The sequence below is a fragment of the Pelophylax lessonae genome (assembly GCF_965119305.1).
Source record: "Pelophylax lessonae genome assembly, chromosome: 4".
NCBI classification, from domain to species: Eukaryota; Metazoa; Chordata; class Amphibia; order Anura; family Ranidae; genus Pelophylax; species Pelophylax lessonae.
This window is the reverse complement of record NC_138771.1, coordinates 121,716,101-121,738,365: the sequence shown is the minus strand read 5'-3', so window position 1 is coordinate 121,738,365 and position 22,265 is coordinate 121,716,101. Positions and strand designations below refer to the sequence as shown.

Below are 22,265 nucleotides of genomic sequence, written 5' to 3'. Positions count from 1 at the left end.
ACAGAGAGGAGTATGGGGGATATAGGGGACTGTACAGAGAGGAGTATGGGGGATATAGGGGACTGTACAGAGAGGAGTATGGGGGGATATAGGGGACTGTACAGAGAGGAGTATGGGGGATATAGGGGACTGTACAGAGAGGAGTAGGGGGAGATAGAGGACTGTACAGAGAGGAGTAGGGGGGATATAGGGGACTGTACAGAGAGGAGTAGGGGGGATATAGGGGACTGTACAGAGAGGAGTAGGGGGATATAGGGGACTGTACAGAGAGGAGTAGGGGGGATATAGGGGACTGTACAGAGAGGAGTAGGGGGATATAGGGGACTGTACAGAGAGAAGTATGGGGAGATAGAGGACTGTACGGGGGACATAGAGGAACATCCTCCTCAGTGTCACACATGGGGGGTTCTTAGTTTAGCTCTGGAGACATCCACTTACCATGTACAGCAGTCCCGGGGGTCATATGTCCTGGTTTGCAGTGACAGTCCTAGTTTCCTGTCCCTGATAAAGTTCAGGATACCATTCTTCTCTCTGTGGAATACATTTATCCTTTGCCATGCTGGGTGTTAGAGTGGAGATCCTGAGAAATGTTTACAACGTATCCAATTTTATAATGTGAGGGAGTGTGTATTCATTGTAGTGTGACTGGTCTGTAGTATATGGGGAAGTCATATCACAGCGATGTCCCCATCATATATATATATATCCTATCTCAGCAATGTATCCATCAGTGTATATATCATGTACTATAGCAATGTGTCTATGATATACCATAGCAATACATGTATTATATATATATATATATATATCTATCACAACAATGAATCCATTATGTATATCCATGCATATACTGTATCTTGTAGCACAGCTATCTATGTCTATCATATATATCTTATCTATACACCACGGTAATGAATCCATTATATATATATTTATATATATATCTATATCTCAATGCATATATTGTGTAGCTCAGGAATGTGCTTGTCATGTATATCTATACCTATTTATATGTGTGTGTACATCATATACCACTACAATGTGTCTATCCTAGATATTAATGTATGCATCATATGCCACAGCGATGTATAGATCAGTGTGTGTTTATGTATGTATGTGTGTGTGTGTGTGTGTATATATATATATATATATATATATATATATATATATATATATATATATATATATATATATATATATATATATATATATATATATCTCATATAGTACAGCAAAGTATAAGGAACTGACTTTGAAATGTTGGTAACTATGAAGGCTGGTGGAACGTTGTACTTCCTTCCCTGGTGTTGCTGTTTTATATTGTTTCATTCATAGTTGCTGAGCTGTCCCTGAATGTGAGGGGTTCATGTATTAGTTTTGTATGTGGAGAGATCGGTGTTTACCATAATTCCTATTACATTTGAATACCATGATTGTGAGTTATAAATAGATTGGTCCTCATAGACAGTATTTAAAAGCTTGGACCTATATTCAGGCATGCAAAGGGCGCTGGTGGGGCGCCGCAGGCATGCAAAGGGCGCTGGTGGGGCGCCGCAGGCATGCAAAGGGCGCTGGTGGGGCGCCGCAGACATGCAAAGGGCGCTGGTGGGGCGCCGCAGGCGTGCAACGGGCGCTGGTGGGATGCCGCAGGCGTGCAACGGGCGCTGGTGGGGCGCCGCGGGCGTGCAACGGGCGCTGGTGGGGCGCCGCGGGCGTGCAACGGGCGCTGGTGGGATGCCGCGGGCGTGCAACGGGCGCTGGTGGGGCGCCGCAGGCGTGCAACGGGCGCTGGTGGGGCGCCGCAGGCGTGCAACGGGCGCTGGTGGGGCGCCGCAGGCGTGCAACGGGCGCTGGTGGGGCGCCGCAGGCGTGCAATGGACGCTGGTGGGGCGCCGCAGGCGTGCAATGGACACTGGTGGGGCGCCGCAGGCGTGCAATGGACACTGGTGGGGCGCCGCAGGCGTGCAATGGACACTGGTGGGGCGCCGCAGGCGTGCAATGGCGCTGGTGGGGCGCCGCAGTCGTGCAGCAGGTGATGGTCAGAGACCATGCATGACAAAATCTGTATTTAGAAAATGTTGGAGACCCATTACATAAGCTTGCTGCTACAGCCTCTTTACAAATCTATGCTGCTCCCATGTTTTTGCCACCTGCAGCTCCCTTAAAAATTGTGCCACTTTTGACGCTTCATCCAGCAATACCCGTTATAAAAACCTAAAAAGTAAAAATAGCACAGAGAAAGTAAGATGACAGGAAAGAAACAAAACCATTTTAATTTGGTAAACCAGCTTGTCCTGTGTGAGGGAATGAAGAATCAGTAGTGGTCAGCTGTCCGGGTGCTGAAATGTGCCAGGCAGTGGTTGGTTATGATTTGGAACACATTTTTCCCCTCAACCACATAGCTGTATTCCATATCTCATTTATGTTTTACATGTGACCTTAGAACACACTGCTCTGTGATCTCCCCAGCAGATGAAAATATCACGGGTTGCCCCAGGGAAGATCTTGGGCAAGTGCTAGTTTTTTTTTTTTTTTCCACTGTTGGTACAAGGCCACTTTCAGGTATTGCTGGATCCACTTGCATGTTATACACGTTTGCAAATATACCGGGCATTTTATACTTGTTTTGCATGTGTGTACAAGTGGTTTATGATCTCTCATGCATTCCATTAGCTATGCTTATTTGTTTATGTAGTTTATAGCCCAAACAGTTCTTATTATCTAGGCAAAGCACTTGGATGTGCTGGTATTATTTAAAGCACTATTAAACCCTTAAACAGAAATGTAATATATTGCAGCTTACCAATCCTTGGATGTGGTGGCTGCATTTGTTTTCTTTCTTGGCCCTTTTTTTCCCTTTTATTTCACCTGGTGATCCTGCCAGTGACACTCTTTCTGTATTATGCTGGTGTTCTGTCAATTACTACAGATTGTCGGATAATGCCTGCGATGATCTGCACATGTGTAGTAGTGACGTCACTCCAGCTGATCTGCTGCAGACCGTCAGAGTATCCGACCATCAGCAAAGGGTGGAGGCACAATCTGATCGTCAGATTCTGCCTCACTCTCTTCCGACAAGGTAAATAACTTGATTTATTACCTCTCCCTGGCTCAATATTTTTTTGGCAAGTTAACCTTTCCTGTTGTATAATCCAGAGGAGGAGGAAGACTCAAAACAAACAGGAGATCAGTTCAGGTGAGACGATCTCTCTCTATGGAAGTTTATAGAGTGCCATGGTAGGGAAGTAAGTGGGCTCTACTCTCAGCCATCGGGCTCACTTTTACCCCCATTGGGTCATCCGTCATTTCACTGTTCCTCTGTTCTATTAATCTCTCCTACACTGTGCAAATGTATTTTATTTATTTTTTTAAACAATGCCTGTAAATACCTTATCTTCGATCGATTCTGGCCACTTTCTTCCCCCTTCTATGCTCTTCCCATTCACTTTGCAGCCCCTTTATGCTCTGCTCTTCCCATCCTCATTGCAGCCCCCTTCCACTGTGCCCCCACATTCACATTGCTGCCACCTTCCGCTGTGCCCCCACATTCACATTGCAGCCTCCTAAGCTCTGCTCTTCCCATTCACATTGCAGCCTCCTATGCTCTGCTCTTCCCATTCACATTGCAGCCCCCTTCCGCTGTTCCCCCACATTCACATTGCAGCCTCCTAAGCTCTGCTCTTCCCATTCACATTGCAGCCTCCTAAGCTCTGCTCTTCCCGTTCACATTGCAGCCTCCTATGCTCTGCTCTTCCCGTTCACATTGCAGCCTCCTATGCTCTGCTCTTCCCGTTCACATTGCAGCCTCCTATGCTCTGCTCTTCCCGTTCACATTGCAGCCTCCTATGCTCTGCTCTTCCCGTTCACATTGCAGCCTCCTATGCTCTGCTCTTCCCGTTCACATTGCAGCCTCCTATGCTCTGCTCTTCCCGTTCACATTGCAGCCTCCTATGCTCTGCTCTTCCCGTTCACATTGCAGCCTCCTATGCTCTGCTCTTCCCGTTCACATTGCAGCCTCCTATGCTCTGCTCTTCCCGTTCACTTTGCAGCCTCCTATGCTCTGCTCTTCCCATTCACTTTGCAGCCCCCTTCCACTCTGCTCTTCCCGTTCACTTTGCAGCCCCCTTCCGCTGTTCCCCCACATTCACATTGCAGCCTCCTAAGCTCTGCTCTTCCTATTCATATTGCAGCCCCCTCAGCTTTGCCCCCCCATAGCTCTGCCCCCTTATTGACATTACAGACCCCCCACTAATTCTGTCCCCAGAGTCACATTGTAACCCCTTCACTCGCCTACCTTTCTCGGGTACACAGAGCGGAGAGCTGGAAGCAGGACAGCTCTAAACAGCAGGAGACAGCAGCTTTGGATGATGAGCAGGAACTGCTGGAGTTAACTTTTCAAGTGTTCCAGCAGGTAATTGGTTGCTAGGACTGCCCTTCATCCTAACAACCAATCACCTGCTGGGATACTTGAAAAGTTAACTCCAGCAGTCCTTGCCCTCCATCCAAAGCTGGTTTGCCTCCCGATCTCTGTCTAGCACTGTCCCGCTGCTGCCTCCCACTCACCACTCCGCTGTGATGAAGGCGACGACGAAGGCCCGCCTCCTGGCGGAACCGCGGCGGTCTGGATAGGACAATGGCTCAGTCCCCATCCGGTCCGCCATTTAGTGATGCCTGATATAGAGCATATTTCAAATGTCTTCAGAATAAGTAAGCTGATCGTTTCCAGTAAAGTGATTGTAAAGCTTGTTTTTTTGTTTTTTATTAAAATAACAAACATTTATTTATTTTATTTTATTTCAGGTACTTATTTCAGGCGCCGTCAATTTACGTAGCGCTTTACATATACATTGTACAATCACATCAGTCCCTACCCTCAATGAGCTTACAATCTAAGGTCCCTACTGCTGGATACAAATTATACAACTTTTGTTGTTCAATTTCCTTTAGATTTACCTTCAGCTATGTAGTAGAAGGGCCAGCCTGACTGCATACAACTTGAAAGTATTTAGGTTTGACCTCCTATTATACATTTTTGGTAAATCTGAAGGGAAGTTGTACAAGAAAATTGTATAAAAGTTGTATAGTGTGTAGCCAGCTGTACTCATACATACACATACTAGGGCCAATTTAGACATGTTAAACTTTGCACAGAGCCTCCTCTTATGAGATCCCCCGCTAGTGCTCTGGGCTCCAAATCAGCGATGGCTTGCTATGGGGGTGTTCTAAAATTTAGTCGGACCCATGAAAATTACGGACCCTCGTCACTTCCGGGGACGCTCCGTCACCACCAGCTGCTGCGAGCCCCGGTGCGCATGCGCACATGGCATTTTCAAGGTCCGATGAAAATCTAAGACTTACGAATAGCTGACTTAGAGGAGGAGGGGCTGAGGTGGGACGCACACACCGCAGCGTCATCGAGCAAGGAACATGTTGCAGTGCGGACTTAGAGGAGGCGGGAAGGAAGTGAATACTCATAGTAAATAGTAATGATAACAAATGTTTAGTATTTTTTTTATTTATCATTACTATTTAGTATGAGTATTCACTTCCTTCCCGCGTCCTGTAAGTCCGCTGTGCAACATGTTCCTTGCTCGATGACGCGGCGGTGTTGTAACATTTTCCTGCGGCGGTGTGTGCGTCCCACCTCTGCCCCTCCTCCTCTCAGTCAGCTGTTCGTAAGTCTTAGAATTTAATCGGACCTTGAAAATGCCTTGTGTGCATGCGCACCGGGGCTCGCATCAGCTGGGTACTGATGTAGCGTCACCGGAAGTGACGAGGGTCCGGAATTTTCATGGGTCCGATTTAAATTTTAGAACAGGGGCACTTGTGCATGCTTACTCCTGATCTTCGCTTTGTGTGTCTGTAAGGCTCCATGAACACTGGCTTACAAATCGTTGCTTCTACAGGAGTTTTAGTTTTGTCTGTATAAGCAGCCCAATGTTATCCTATGTGTTCATGCACATTAGGACGATTAGAGGCAAATTTTGAGCTCAACATTTAGAGGCAGAAAAAAAAAAAAAAAAAAAACGCCTGGTTTGTGTTTCTGATTGGAGCTTTCTGGCAGAAAAAAACTCAACTCTCCTAAACCCGTCTACACTCTGTAGAAATATACGCTCTATATCAGTGTTTTTTTTTTTTCTGCCAGGGGAACTGGCATTTTTTAAGCACAGTGTGCATGGAGCCTAAGACACACAGAGCGAGGCTCAGCCCTGCCCCCTCCTCACTGGCTCTGATTGACAGCAGCGGTAGTCAATGGCTTTTGCTGCTGTATGAGCCAATGAGGACCAAGGAGAACTGGATGGAGACTGGGCTCCAGTATGTATTTAGGGGGGCTGCGGGGGGAGCTGCATACAGAAGATTTTTTTTTTTTTACCTTACTGAATAGAATGCTGCAAGGTAAAAAACCTTCTTCCTTTACAACCACTTTAACTACCAAGTTGGGGGTTAAGGGCCGTACACACTTGACGAAAATCGGACGAAATATCCTCCGATTTTTCTCTGTCTTACCTCTTTAAGTCGACAGTGCATAAATGTTCACAAAATTTCTTGTCCGATTTTTCTTTTTTTTTTGGCACATTTGTTCCTAGACTTCCGGGTTGTCAGCAACTTCAGATCATGCGCGGTCTTTCGTATCCGATTTTTCACGGACGTACTGCATACACATTAAACGGAAATCGGTTGTCTGGGGACGGACGAAAAAAATTTTGGTGTTTGTCCCTCCGTTTTTTTTTCGTTGTCGGCATCGGCTGCTGAAAGTTGTGTACACACTAGGCGAAAATCGGACGATTTCACATTGGGCGGGAATTTTAGGCAGATTTTGTACTAGTGTGTACCCTGCTTTAGACTGCCATAGAAATGTTGAGAGGTTTTCATAAGGGAAACTTCTTGAGCTTTATAAAGCTCTTTTGGTGTGGGCTGAAACAATTGCACATTGTGATTTGCGCTACTTTGACAAAGGTCAGTGTGACATCCTGAACACATGAAGTGTTGTGGGCATTGTAACAGTTGCCAGTGTCATTTTATTTACCTGGATTTGTTTTTCTGCTCATACTTTTGGTGACATCATGTTTAAATCCTGAATTAAAATCCATTCAGATTTCTAAGTATAGCTTGAATAGGAAATGTGTTGTCAACGCTACTTGGTAAAAAAAGGTGACAACTGCTTCAAGTTTCTGTGATTATTACTGGTTTACAGCAAACCCCCACCATCATTTTTTCCCCCTAAATTCTGGATTGTTCAGGCTAGTTGATTGAGTGTGTAGGTCCTTCTGATGTCTCTTCTGGGGAGATCACAGGCATTGTTGCGTACCTGAAATCTCACTACTGGATTGTGCGGAGGTGGGCTTCCCATGGGATTGTGAGCACTGGGCATGCCCAAAAATGATGGAGCTGTCACCCCTTGCTTTGAAGAAGGCTGGGTGAAGATAAGTACATTTATTGACCTCTTTTTCTCCACAGGCTTTTTTAGGCCTCATGCACACAGGACATTTTGCAAACTCCCCTAGAAACCTTTCCTTCTGCCAGTAGCGTTTTGGCAAAAAAAAAAGCCGGACGCTTGTAAAAGTGTTAAAAGTTTTTACGAGCTTGTAGGCGCATTTACAGGCATCAAGCACTTCGGCGTTAATTCATTTTATTGGCCAGAATGCTAATTTATTTATCTAATGCCTCGTACACACGCAACGATTGTTGGCCGTGAATTTTCGGCCAACGTCCGATCGGCCGATTGTCGGCTTGTTAGTATGATGCTTCCGACAACCGACTGCGACTTTTCGGCTGAACAAAATCTGATGTGCATGCTATAAAATTTTTGTTGGCCGTCAATGATTTTCCATCAGTCAGTACAGATTTCGGCAGACAAAAATCAGATGAGCAAGATTGGGCATGCTCAGAGAAGAAAAAACACACGGAAAGTAAACCATCACATGGCATCACTTCTGAAGTTGGTTGTTGTTGGCCGAGAAAATTTGTGTGCAGTCTAGAGCACATTTCAACCAACACAACAACACTGGACAAAAGACGGCCGATCGGTCGGCCGATAATCGTTGCGTGTGTACGAGGCGTTAGGCCCCTTTCACGCTTGTTCAGTTTTTTTAGGCGGATCTGAACGGATGCCCATGCATCTCTATGGGGCATCGGATGTCAGCGGAGACATGTCCGCTGACATCTGATCAGATCCGGTCTGTCAAATCTGGACGGTTTGGAAACCCTATTTTCCATCCGTCTATCGGATCGGATGAGAACGGACAGATGGTCCGTTCTCATCCGATTCCCCCATAGGAAAGAGCGGGGACCTGACAGCTCTGTCTCCACACACAGAGCGGGGGATTGGCGGATCGATCCCCTGCTGAAAAAAATGGAGTCCGACGACGGAGCGGCAAGTGTGAAAGGGGCCTAACGCTCAAGCACTGAACGTGCCTAGTGTTTAGACGTGTTTAGCATCAGCAAGCGTTTTTTTTGGCCAAAACTCTGCTGCTCTTGGATGCTCTGGCAGTGTTTTTTTTTTTTCCCTACCTCCAAACTCTCCTGCTACTAAACGCTGCTAAAAGCCTATGTGTGCATAGACCAGTGTCCATGAGGCTTAAAACGGAAGTCCAGCCTAATACTTTAAATTTTCCCCTGCAATCATTAATGTAAGCTGGGTTCAGCCTTATGTCTCAAACTGAAAAAATTTCCCAGTTTTTCTACCTGAATTCTGCAGTTTTTAGTGCTGTCACATGACTTCACATGAGTCCAAGAGCAGCAAGTGGGTGTGGTTACTGAAAGCTAGTGACATCACTTCCAGGGAGGGACACTGTAGCCAGTGGGCGTATACAGAATGGGAGGAGCTGATCAAAGGTTTCGGCCAAGTGTTCTAATCCTAATTCATGAGAAAATTAAGAAATAATTCACATGGGGGTGGGGGGGACATATACAGTATAGCTGTGCTGAGCTTTGAATGAAGACTACCATAGGAGATGAAAGTTGGACATTGGGAGGGGGGGTTTGTCAGCTGTCAGTGTAGCTGGAAGTGCTCTGAGGTCTCAGCTAAAAGTCTACAATGATCATAGTACAGGCAACCACACTAAGGCTGCATTTCCAGTAGTGCGACTAATCAATTTCACCCCTTCCTATCTAGTCGCACTAGTCCAAAGTTACACTCTTAATCGCAATAGTGTAAACATAGCTCCATTTCCACTAGTGCATTTTATCATGCAACTTTCGCTCTCTCCTCCCCCCTCTCGCTCTCTCCTCCCCCCCCCTCTCGCTCTCTCCTCCCCCCCCCTCTCGCTCTCTCCTCCCCCCCTCTCGCTCTCTCCTCCTCCCCCCTCTCGCTCTCTCCTCCTCCCCCCCTCTCGCTCTCTCCTCCTCCCCCCCTCTCGCTCTCTCCTCCTCCCCCCCTCTCGCTCTCTCCTCCTCCCCCCCTCTCGCTCTCTCCTCCTCCCCCCTCTCGCTCTCTCCTCCTCCCCCCCTCTCGCTCTCTCCTCCCCCCCCCCTCGCTCTCTCCTCCCCCCCTCTCGCTCTCTCCTCCCCCCCTCTCGCTCTCTCCTCCCCCCCCTCTCGCTCTCTCCTCCCCCCCCCTCTCGCTCTCTCCTCCCCCCCTCTCGCTCTCTCCTCCCCCCCCCTCTCGCTCTCTCCTCCCCCCCCTCTCGCTCTCTCCTCCCCCCCTCTCGCGCTCTCTCCTCCCCCCTCTCGCGCTCTCTCCTCCCCCCTCTCGCGCTCTCTCTCCTCCTCCCCCCCCTCTCCTCCCCCCCCTCTCCTCCCCCCCCTCTCCTCCCCCCCCTCTCCTCCCCCCCCTCTCCTCCCCCCTCTCGCTCTCTCTCTCCTCCTCCCCCCCTCTCGCTCTCTCTCTCTCTCTCCTCCTCCCCCCCCCTCTCGCTCTCTCTCCTCCTCCCCCCCCCTCTCGCTCTCTCTCCTCCTCCCCCCCCTCTCGCTCTCTCTCTCCTCTCCCCCCCCTCTGGCTCTCTCTCTCTCCTCCTCCCCCCCTCTCGCTCTCTCTCTCTCCTCCTCCCCCCCTCTCGCTCTCTCTCTCTCCTCCTCCCCCCCTCTCGCTCTCTCTCTCTCCTCCTCCCCCCCTCTCGCGCTCTCTCCTCCTCCTCCCCCTCTCGCGCTCTCTCCTCCTCCTCCTCCCCCTCTCGCGCTCTCTCCTCCTCCTCCCCCTCTCGCGCTCTCTCCTCCTCCTCCCCCCCCTCTCGCGCTCTCTCCTCCTCCTCCCCCCCCTCTCGCGCTCTCTCTCCTCCTCCTCCCCCCCCCTCGCGCTCTCTCCTCCTCCTCCCCCCCCTCTCGCGCTCTCTCCTCCTCCCCCCCCCTCTCGCGCTCTCTCCTCCTCCTCCCCCCCCCTCTCGCGCTCTCTCCTCCTCCTCCCCCCCCTCTCGCGCTCTCTCCTCCTCCTCCCCCCCCCCTCTCGCGCTCTCTCCTCCTCCTCCCCCCCCCCCTCTCGCGCTCTCTCCTCCTCCTCCCCCCCCCCTCTCGCGCTCTCTCCTCCTCCTCCCCCCCCTCTCGCGCTCTCTCCTCCTCCTCCCCCCCCTCTCGCGCTCTCTCCTCCTCCTCCTCTCCCCCCCCTTTCGCGCTCTCTCCTCCTCCTCCTCTCCCCCCCCTTTCGCGCTCTCTCCCCCTCCCTCTCTCCTAAACAGGGCTTTGAAGACAGGAGGAGATAATGGTGAAGGATAGGAGGGATGGGGGTGGGGCTGTGCAGGTCTAGGCATGTCTAAGAAAGACCGACAACCTTTTCAGGAAGTGAAAGACAGCTTAGCAAATTCAGTGTTGTCGGTGAAGAACAGGAACAAGCTGTGTGTCTAGTTTAGATCAGACTTTCTAAGCTACACATGCAGGTAGCCAAAAAATGAATAATATAAAGATATTTAACATACTATTACTAGGAGAAATTTAATTTTTTACTGAAGTTTCTCTTTAAATCTTTCACAGCATTTTGGGGAGGGGAGTTCACATAAAAAAAAGACCTTGCTGTTTATATTTTTTTTTTTTGCAATATCCGGTATGTCTTGGAAACCGCATGATGTTCACTAAATTATTTATATATTTTTTTTTTTTTTTAATAATTGTATGTAAATTGTTCTGTTTTGTAGGTTTTTTTCAGGTATTTTAATGAAAGTTGTTGCTGATATAGTTAAACTCTCCACCAAAAAAACTATTTTAAATTATCTAGAGCCTACAAAAAAAAAAAAAAAAGTTTTAACATTATAGTGACTCCCTTTTTTGCTCAGACGGTCTGGTGCGAATTTGTAGAATGGAATATGGTGAATGTGCAGGAGTCTGTAATTTTCAAACAGTTTATACACCTAATGAAACATTCATATCTGTAAGGAATCAAAATGTGCATCTTATTTTGCAGAAATTATTTGGAAAACTTCTCCTAACTCAAATTTTTTTGCTGCTGGAGGGTGGCTACATTTGTTAGCCATGATCCCACTGTATGTAGGGACATAACCATCCTCTGTTGCTCTTTCCTGAAATGGATTAGGGACTATAAAATATGGGATTTGTAGTGCACATAGAAAACTTCACACAGCCATGGGTAAAGGGTAAGTCCAGGGAAAACCTAACTAACGCTAACCCTGCTCTGTACCGCATTCTAAACTGAATCTATCTAAACCTAAAGGTATTGTTAGCATGTTCATAAGTGAGACGTCAGTTCTTATCCATATCCTTATGCAAATAATGAACATTTCTCTTTAAAAAAAATAAAATAATTCTTCCCCTGCATTTTTTGAGTGTGGATAGCTAATGAACTGTAATACCATGCTTGGGTTAAGCTGGAACCATTTCTATAGACATATATTTAAATATAAATAATAAAGTATTTGAATACATTAACAGTTACGTTTTATTTTTGTCACCTACTCGCTGTTTTTCTTCTGAGCTCCCTTGACTAGATTAGAGTTTTGTTTTGATCGTAAATTGTCATGGGATTCAACATTGACTCCTGAGGGGATACTCCAAATGTAGACATGTGAATATATGGCACTTCTTAACATTGTGCCCGTGTACGTGCATATACTAGTCCTGCTGAGACTTTGTTTTTGCATTGTCAACAGCAAGATTAAGGTTTCCTCCTCTACTTCAGAGACATGCTGGTAGGTTGGCACCTGTCTAAATTGTCCCTAGTATGTGTATGTATGAATGGGAGTTAGGCTGGCCATATGTTATACAACTCCCTTGTGCAATCTTTTCCTTTAGATTTACCAAAACCAAATAATGGTGTCCTTTTATGAAACGGAGATGAGCAGTGATCCCGCTGATCACAGCTCATTTCCGATCATTCTCAGTTTATGAAACAGAAATGATCGGGGGAGAACATGTTCTCCGCTGATCATCTCTTCACACGGGAATCTGTCATTGCCTGACACAGAAACAGCCAGGTTATGAAGCTGCGATCTCCGCACTTCACTGGTGATCTCTGTGCCAGAATTCACACTCCCGGATTCACCAGCCTGGAGCTTGTGAATCGGGGAGTGAAGACAGAATCGGGGCAGAACTGAGGGGGGAAAAGGAAGATTATCGACTTCCTTCTTCCTCGTTCAGACCCCCCAACACAGTAATCATGTCCCCGTGCCATATTTATGTATATGTGTGTGTGTGTGTGTGTGTGTATATATATATATATATATACACACACACATACATGTAGATATATATTGTGTGTGTGTGTGTGTGTGTGTGTATATATATATATATATATATATATATATATATATATATATATATATAAGGGGACTATTATTTATTAACATTAGTGGGGATCGTGTACTCAGCAGTGATAATTTATCACTGCTTGTTAAAGAGCGCCAGTGATTTTCATAGTACGGTAATCTCGCTTTGTCTCACGAGATTACAGGCGCTCCCATTCACTTCTACACAGATCTCTGAGAAAACACTTCTCCTCTGATCACCCTGGGAGAACTGAAGTTCTCCGCTTCATAAAAAAGGGTGCCAGAGGAGATAATTTTCCCCGGAGAACTGCAGAGAAGCGAATAGAGAAAAAAATTCACCCTTTCATAAACGTACACCAATGTGAGGTCAAACCGAATCACTTTCAATTTGTATGCAGTCATGCAGGCCCATGCACATAGCTGATGGTAAATCTAAAGGTAATTGAATAAGAAAATTGTTTAATATATGGACAGCTTTAGGGACCTTTAGATCAGGGCTTGACAAATTTGCCTGAAATCTAGGAGCCAGCTAAAGTTAGGAGCCAGTTTTCTTTTTTTTTTTTTTTTTTAACAAACAACCAAGCTTAATTTCCAAAAAAATAACATATACTAAATTTACACATAAAGACGACTAGAACCCCACTCTCCTCTATAGCGCAATGGGATGGAAACAGACTGTCTGTTTCCATCCGATGCCATCTGATCCGATCCACGGGATGGATAGAAAATAGAACCACCATCCGTCTGTTTTTGGCGGACAGGATCAGATGGCGGCAGATTACCGCTCCATGGAGGAGACGGAAGGGTCCGATCAGGTCTGCCTTAAAAACTGACAGGCAGACCTGATCAGACAGCCTGTGTGAAAGGGGCCTTCGGCTGTGGCATGGCGATGAGGAAATAAAATAATAAAAAAAAAATATATATATATATAAAATTTTCATAATTGAAGAAAAAAAAAAAAGAAAACATTTTTTTTTTTAATAATTTGAAAAATAAATAATAATAACCACACTCCCTGTCCACTTACCCTTAAGCAAAGGTAAGTGGACAGGGAGATGAAGCCTGCAAAAACTTACCTCTCATCTCCTCTTGGGAATGACACTATTTACTGTTACTCTAATTTTATTTTTATTTTGATAAAAATGTGTATTACCACTGTAATGGCACTTTGCCACTGCAAGTACCGGCTCGGCTCCACTCGGCCCTGCTTGGCTCGGTTTGGATGGTACGGTGTTGGAACGGTTCGGTACGGTTTGGTACAGTTTGCTTTTCCACTAAAGTAGTAAGTGGGTGGGATAACAACGATTCTCTGACCAATCAGTGGCTAGTAGTGACAAACAGTCAAGGCTGCATGCAAAGGATTGTGGGATATGGTACCGGTACGGCCCTCTTGGAACCACAACCGAGGTGGTACTGTTTAAGCGAGCTGTACCATTCGGTTCCATGTAGTGGAAAAGCGCTGCTGTACCGTACCGTACCGAACCGTTCCAACACCATACCATGCGGTACCATGCAGTGGAAAAGCGCAAAAGTGAGCCGAACCGTTGGGTTCCATGCAGTGGAAAAGCGCCATAAGGAATAGCATGTGTTTATAAGAGGAAGACACTTGCACTAATAGACACGGAACACTAATACTTATCAAAGGATGCACGAATTCACTTTCAGTAATATATAAGCACTTTCTAGTTTGACCAAGACACACAAGCACCTTATATTTATATTTATTTACACTATTGCTTTATTGTGATTAAGACACACAAGCACTTTATATTTATCGATTTATACCAAGTGATATTTATTTATACTATTGTCTGTAATCAGAAGATATGCATAGCAGCACTTTATAAATTTATTTATCAATTAGACTGCATTTAAGGTATTTTGGCCATACATCCCTGAAGCGCGTTACAACCCCTCTATATAGTGTAAATTTGCTGTCCCCTCAAAACACAGCCATTAATGTCTAAACCGCTGGCAACAAAAGTGAGTACACCCCTAAGTGAAAATGTCCAAATTTGGCCCAAAGTGTCAATATTTTGTGTGGCCACCATTATTTTCCAGCACTTGCTTAACCCTCTTGGGCATGGAGTTCACCAGAGCTTCATACGTTACCACTGGAGTCCTCTTCCACTTCTCCATGACGACATCACGGAGCTGGTGGATGTTAGAGACCTTGCGCTCCTCCACCTTCCGCTTGAGGATGCCCCACAGATGCTCAAAAGAGTTTAGTTCTGGAGACATGCTTGGCCAGTCCATCATCTTTACCCTCAGCTTCTTTAGCAAGGCAGTGGTCATCTCGGAGGTGTGTTTTGGGTCGTTATCATGTTGGAATACTGCCCTGCGGCTTAGTTTCCGAAGGGAGGGGACCATGCCCTGCTTCAGTATGTCACAGTACATGTTTGCATTCATGGTTCACTCAGTGAACTGTAGCTCCCCAGTGTCGGCAGCACTCATGCAGCCCCAGACCATGACATTTCCACCACCATGCTTGACTGTAGGCAAGACACGCTTGTCTTTGTACTCCTCACCTGGTTTCCACCACACACACTTTACACATCTGAACCAAATACGTTTATCTTGGTCTCATCAGACCACAGGACATGGTTCTAATAATGTAGAAAGATGATCCTCACATCGGTAGTTGCTCTTAAAAAAATATTTTATCATCTTTAATCAGGAACCACATAACACAACTGCTGATAAGATCAGTTGATGCCTTTCAGCCTATAAGGCCTTAGTCATAACTATATTTAACTATATTTAGACACAAAACTTTGAAATATATAGTGACTCTACATATCACAGGCTCCACCCATTCATTGTCCCAATAAATTGCACACAATTAGCAAAAATTACTCAGTTGTAGTATATACTAAGGAAACCCATGTATGGTTCTAGTAATCCATGTCCTTAGTCTGCTTGTCTTCAGTAAACTGTTTGCGGGCTTTCTTTTGCATCATCTATAGGAGAGGCTTCCTTCTGGGACGACAGCCATGCAGACCAATTTGATGCAGTGTGTGGCATAAGGTCGTAGCACTGACAGGCTGACGCCCCCCCCCCCCCCACACACACACACACACACACACACACCCCCCTTCAACCTCTGCACTCGTATGTCTATTTTCCACAGACAACCTCTGGATTTGATGCTGAGCACATGCACTCAACTTCTTTGATCGACCATGGTGAGGCTTGTACTGAGTGGAACCTGTCCTGTTAAACCGCTGTATGGTCTTGGCCACCATGCTGCAGCTCAGTTTCAGGGTCTTGGTAATCTTATAGCCTAGACCATCTTTATGTAGAGAAACAATTCTTTTTTCAGATCCTCAGAGTTCTTTGCCATGAGGGGCCATGTTGAACTTCCAGTGACCAGTATGAGAGAGTGAGAGCGATAACCCCAAATTTAACACACCTGCTCCCCATTCACACCTGAGACCCTGTAACACTAACGAGTCACATTACACTGGGGAGGGAAATTGGCTAATTGGGCCCAATTTGGACATTTTCACTTAGGGGTGTACTCACTTTTGTTGCCAACGGTTTAGAAATTAATGGCTGTGTGTTGTTATTTTGAGGGACCAGCAAATTTACACTGTTATACAAGCTGCACACTCACTACTTTACATTGTAGCAAATATATATATATATATATATATACAGTGCCCTGCGAAAGTATTCGCCCCCTTGAACTTTTCGACCTTTTGCCACATTTCAGGCATCAAACATAAAGATATAAAACTGTAATTTTTTTGTGAAGAATCAACAACAAGTGGGACACAATCATGAAGTGGAACGAAATTTATTGGATATTTCAAACTTTTTTAACAAATAAAAAACTGAAAAATTGGGCGTGCAAAATTATTCAGCCTCCTTAAGTTAATACTTTGTAGCGCCACCTTTTGCTGCGATTACAGCTGTAAGTCGCTTGGGGTATGTCTCTATCAGTTTTGCACATCGAGAGACTGAAGTTTTTGCCCATTCCTCCTTGAAAAACAGCTCGAGCTCAGTGAGGTTGGACGGAGAACGTTTGTGAACAGCAGTTTTCAGTCCTTTCCACAGATTCTCGATTGGATTCAGGTCTGGACTTTGACTCGGCCATTCTAACACCTGGATATGTTTATTTGTGAACCATTCCATTGTAGATTTTGCTTTGTTTTGGATCATTGTCTTGTTGGAAGACAAATCTCCGTCCCAGTCTCAGGTCTTTTGCAGACTCCATCAGGTTTTCTTCCAGAATGGTCCTGTATTTGGCTCCATCCAAACTTCCCATCAATTTTAACCATCTTCCCTGTCCCTGCTGAAGAAAAGCAGCCCCAAACCATGATGCTGCCACCACCATGTTTGACAGTGGGGATGGTGTGTTCAGGGTGATGAGCTGTGTTGCTTTTACGCCAAACATAACATTTTGCATTGTTGCCAAAAAGTTCGATTTTGGTTTCATCTGACCAGAGCACCACCTTCCACATGTTTGGTGTGTCTCCCAGGTGGCTTGTGGCAAATTTTAAATTACACGATTTATGGATATCTTTAAGAAATGGCTTTCTTTTTGCCACTCTTCCATAAAAGCCAGATTTGTGCAGTATACAACTGATTGTTGTCCTATGGACAGAGTCTCCCACCTGAGCTGTAGATCTCTGCAGTTCATCCAGAGTGATCATGGGCCTCTTGGCTGCATCTCTGATCAGTCTTCTCCTTGTATGAGCTGAAAGTTTTTAGAGGGACGGCCAGGAGGTCTTCGTAGATTTGCAGTGGTCTGATACTCCTTCCATTTCAATATTATCACTTGCACAGTGCTCCTTGGGATGTTTAAAGCTTGGGAAATCCTTTTTGTATCCAAATCTGGCTTTAAACTTCTCCACAACAGTATTTCGGACCTGCCTGGTGTGTTCCTTGTTCTTCATGATGCTCTCTGCGCTTTAAACTGATCTCTGAGACTATCACAGTGCCGGTGCATTTATACAGAGACTTGATTACACACAGGTGGATTCTATTTATCATCATTAGTCATTTAGGTCAACATTGGATCATTCAGAGATCCTCACTGAACTTCTGGAGAGAGTTTACTGCACTGAAAGTAAAGGGGCTGAATCATTTTGAAAGCCCAATTTTTCAGTTTTTTATTTGTTAACAAAGTTTGAAATATCCAATAAATTTCGTTCCACTTCATGATTGTAACCCACTTGTTGATTCTTCACAAAAAATTACAGTTTTATATCTTTATGTTTGAAGCCTAAAAGGTTGCAAAGTTCAAGGGGGCCGAATACTTTCGCAAGGCGTTGTGTGTGTGTGTGTGTATATATATATATATATATATATTATATATATATATATATATATATATATATATATATATATATATATATATATATATATGTATTTGGGTGAATTGGTAAAATAGGGAACATTTTTCTATATAAGTGCCTGTAATCAATAAGTATACATATTTAATTAAGTCATAATTTAATGCCGATAAAATTTTTCTTATCCTAAATTTTAATTTTATTCAACCAGTTAATGGTTTTTTTTTTTTTTTTTACAGTGTAAGGATATAGCCCACACAAGTAGCTGGACAGACCACACCAACTGAAAACTGTGATGGCAGAGAAGAGGCATTCAGGAATCATGGACCACACAATGTACAAGAAGATGTCACGGGTGGAGGCAGCACCGCAGCATTCTTTACCTTGCACAGGAAAGGCAAACCCCAAAGATCTGCAGGTTTGCAAGAACTTCTTGAGGTATCCTCTGTCCAACACTGAAGGCCAGCATTCCTTTAATCCCTGGAATTCAACTACAGCATATCTGCAGTATGCAGGCAATGCTTTGCATCAGAATGTGCAGTCTGGTGAAGTCTCAAAGTGTCAAAGACCAGAAACGGAGAGGATAAATAATCCATTGCAATCGTCGGATAATACAAGTAGCCATTTTTCAGCTCATCGTCACCCAGTCCATAATTACCATATGTCTCCATCTCGTGCATATCCTTCAATTGCTGTACCCCGTCCAGTATACAGAAATCCTAGCAGTTTTATTGACAAAGCATATCCGACACAAGAATTCCAGTCAATGGATGTTCATGTAGGATCACAGACCCTTTGCCCACCTGCTATGGAATGGAGCTGCTCTACCCGTTTTCCATATTCCTCTTCACCTCTTTATGTGTCTGGGATGAAAACTTTTCATCCAGCACATAATGGATACCTTGAGGCAACTACTAGTCCATCATCTCTCCCTCGGAGTGTGCAGGAGCTTGGTTCTGTTCACAGGCACAGAACCGAAATCAATCCTTCAGTGGGAAGTTCTCCATCCTGTTATCAAGATGAGGTCTTTACAGATCGCTTACGCTCCTTTACACAGCACAATGTGCCGCTGCTCTGTACAGAAGGAAATGTCTCTGTAGGAAAAACAAGAAATTCAGCTTTTACTGCCCCCACACATGAGCACTACAAATGTATTAACTATCAAGGTAACCCAGACACCAGAATGGGACATATGTATTCAAATGCTTATTATGATAGTGCCATGGACAGTTGCCACCAAAGATCTACTCTCTATCCCTGCAATGTAGATAAATCACCCCTTAGTGTAAAAGGGTCCACCACTTATTCAAAAGCACAAAACCTGCATTCAGGTTATGCAAACCCAGAGCCAAGAGCGATAACTCAATTTGATGACCGCACACAAATTTGTCAGGCTCAGGCTGCCTTAGAATTGCAGATTAACAGTACATCGAGACCCAGAGAGCCACAGATTTGTCAGGGCCAAATGGATAAGGCTTCATTGTTTGGGTCTGGTCAAATGAACAGGAGAAATTTTTGTGTGAACTCTGTAAATATGGACAAAGAACATGTGCTTGGTTCAGCCCATGTGAACAGTGGTTTGCATGAGAGAGCCTTCTATGAAAAGTCTGTCACAGAACAGAATTCACACGTTTCCTTTCTTCATCAAAACAAAGGTTCTAAGATATTCCCTTCGGACCCCAAAAAAAGCATGGTTGCTAATGAGTCTGTTAAAGAAAATTCATTCTTCTCAAAGGTGCCTTCATCACCTGGTTCTTTACCTACTCTTGACCACAGGAGAATGTCAAATGCAACAATTGATAAGCAAACTGTTCGGAATTACAATCGGCCAGCCAATACAGCACATGAAAATTCTACAGTGCTCAAGTCTTCTGTTTCTTCTGGCTCAATCTACCAACATCAAAGGAGCAAAGACAATCGGACATCTAGCCACAAGGCTGAGGCAATACAAAGTCCAGTCTGTGCTCTTCCTGAAGCTTCTAAAGTAGATGTAGATGGTCCACAATCCCCCCCAATGCCAGTGATCAATGATGTGTTTAGCCTTGCTCCGTACCGTGCTTATTTAGAAGGGAAAGCACCCCATCCATTTCCGTCCATCCAGGAAAGTGAAGTGAAGAATAACACATCTACCTCTTTTTTTCCACAACAATCATCCCCTTCAAAAAAGGCTGGGGAAATTGAAAAAGAAATGATTCCAGATATAATTAAGAATGAGTGCCATGATACAGAAACTGCACAGCCGCAAGCTGATACACAAACTAATGAATCTCAGGATGCCCACATCTGCAACAATACTATGGATGCAGAGGTTCTGGATCTCAGCTTTAAAAAAACAACTCATACTTCCTTTACACAGGACCAAGCGAATACATCCCACAGTAGCCATAATCCTTCCTGTAAACTAGTCAATGAAAAAAGCTTGTCTAAGGTCTCTGAGGATTTGTCCATTAAGAGCCAGGAGAGCTGCTTGTCTCAGCTTACAAGGATAATGGCTCATTCTAAAAGAGAACTATATGTGCCTCACACTACTGTAATAACACCTAGTACCAATATGGAAAAATCTCCATCCCAGGCCTCTGAGAAAACTTCACGCTTGGCTCATTGTACTACTGCCAAAACTTTTATCTGCCATAGCCAAGACATCCGACTATCTCAGGGGCCTGAGACCTGTGCTCAGGAATGTCAAAAGAGTTTAGGAGCATCAGAGGTAACGCAGAGTCTGGCCCACGAAAATCTTGCAAAGCACAGCTTACATGCCAATAAAAACCTCTCTCCACTTCATAATACCAATTACACATATCAAACCATCAAGAGTCAGTCCCTATACTTGAATGAGAAATGCAAGTCTCGGTTAACCCAAAACCTATCACAGCAGCTTGAGGGAAACTGCACATCTCCATCCTTGAAGAACTTTACCCCTCAAGCTAGAAACAGTTGCCCCCCTCAGGCTGCAGAGAACAAGCCTGATCAACCTCTTGAGAGCTACCAGTCTAATGCCACTAAATGCCTATCCCTTCAGGCAGCTGAGACACTGCCGCACAATCGTCAAGAAACTGACACTACTCGGACCCCAGTGACTCTTCACCTTCAACAAAACGGTTCTTCTCGAACCAATGAGACAGTTCCATGCCACAGTTATTACAACTGCCTATCTGAGCCTGTTCGCAGTTCAACACAGTCTGCAAATATCTCACTTTTTGTAAGTACAGTCCAATCTCCCACCACTTTTCTTCCACAAACCATTATTTATTCTTCTCCGGCTACTCTTTTCTGCCCTAAAAATGTTAACCTGTCTTCACAACGGCATCAATACCAGTCCACTGAAAAAAGAGTCAGAAAGTCTGTTGATTCAGAGACTTCACTTTCAGAATCTGAAAATGATGGCACTGGCTTCCACAGTTCAAAAGCATTTATGATCCGCAAGTACAAAATGATGAAATTTTCTAATTCTGGACCTGAAGTCCAGGAAGCCAACAATAAGTCTTCTTCCCATGCATTGCCTAGAATATTCCTACTACCATCTGATGGAGCACAGTCGCTACCACCTAGTGCTCCAGAATCCTCTCCAACCCTTGGGGAAGCTAATGTGTCTTTGGCAAGTGCCGATGAGCTTGCACCGACTGGATCTGGGCAACAGTTTTCAGAACTTCATCAGTCGGTGAGAGCAGCGATCACCAGTTCGGTAGCAAGATCTTCAGCTAGCTTGCTCGAGGACTGGCTTGAGAAAACCAAGGATGTAGAGAGAAGTAAGACTCCAGCAAAGACCAAATCGGGTTCTAGACCAAATGACCCATCTCCAGAGCCACCTTGCTGTGACATATGGCAAGAGTTTGATGGGGTTCGTTTACGTCTTTTTAAGCTGCTGTCTCAGTTAGAGACTTTTATGTTTACTCGAAGCTGCCCTTTTCCTCATGTAATACGGGCAGGTGCAATTTTTATTCCTATTTACTTAGTAAAGGAAGTTTTGTTTCCGGAACTGGGCACATCTATAGATCGGGTTTTGCAGAAGCACAAGGTAGAACTTCGTCCTACTACTCTATCTGAAGAAAAGCTACTCAGAGAAACTGAACTGAAAGTCTGCCCATCTCGCATGCTAAAATTGCTAGCCCTTAAACAGTTGCCTGATGTTTATCCAGACCTTTTACATCTGTTTTGTGAACGTACTATTCAGAATCATCTCGGTGAGTGTACTGTTGTAGGTTTATGTGCTGACATTGTTAAACTTGATTTATCAGTCCCGTTTTTAAAAGCATGCATTGTTTTGTTTTTTTTTTTTTAAAAAAAAGCTTACTATTCAATATTGTGTAATGGTACAGGT

At 44.9% G+C, this 22,265-nt stretch overlaps 1 protein-coding gene across 2 annotated transcripts in view; it reads left to right on the top strand.

Moving 5' to 3' along the window:
• Positions 1-22,265, top strand: part of LOC309553640 (uncharacterized protein C15orf39 homolog) — a 45,389-nt gene that overhangs the window by 954 nt on the left and 22,170 nt on the right. For both annotated transcript variants that reach the window (XM_082254931.1, XM_082254932.1), the window contains exon 2: positions 18,187-22,128. In XM_082254931.1, coding sequence (XP_082111057.1) covers positions 18,243-22,128 — 3,886 coding nt within the window. In that variant the 5' untranslated portion in view covers positions 18,187-18,242. The remainder of the gene's footprint in view (positions 1-18,186; positions 22,129-22,265) is intronic.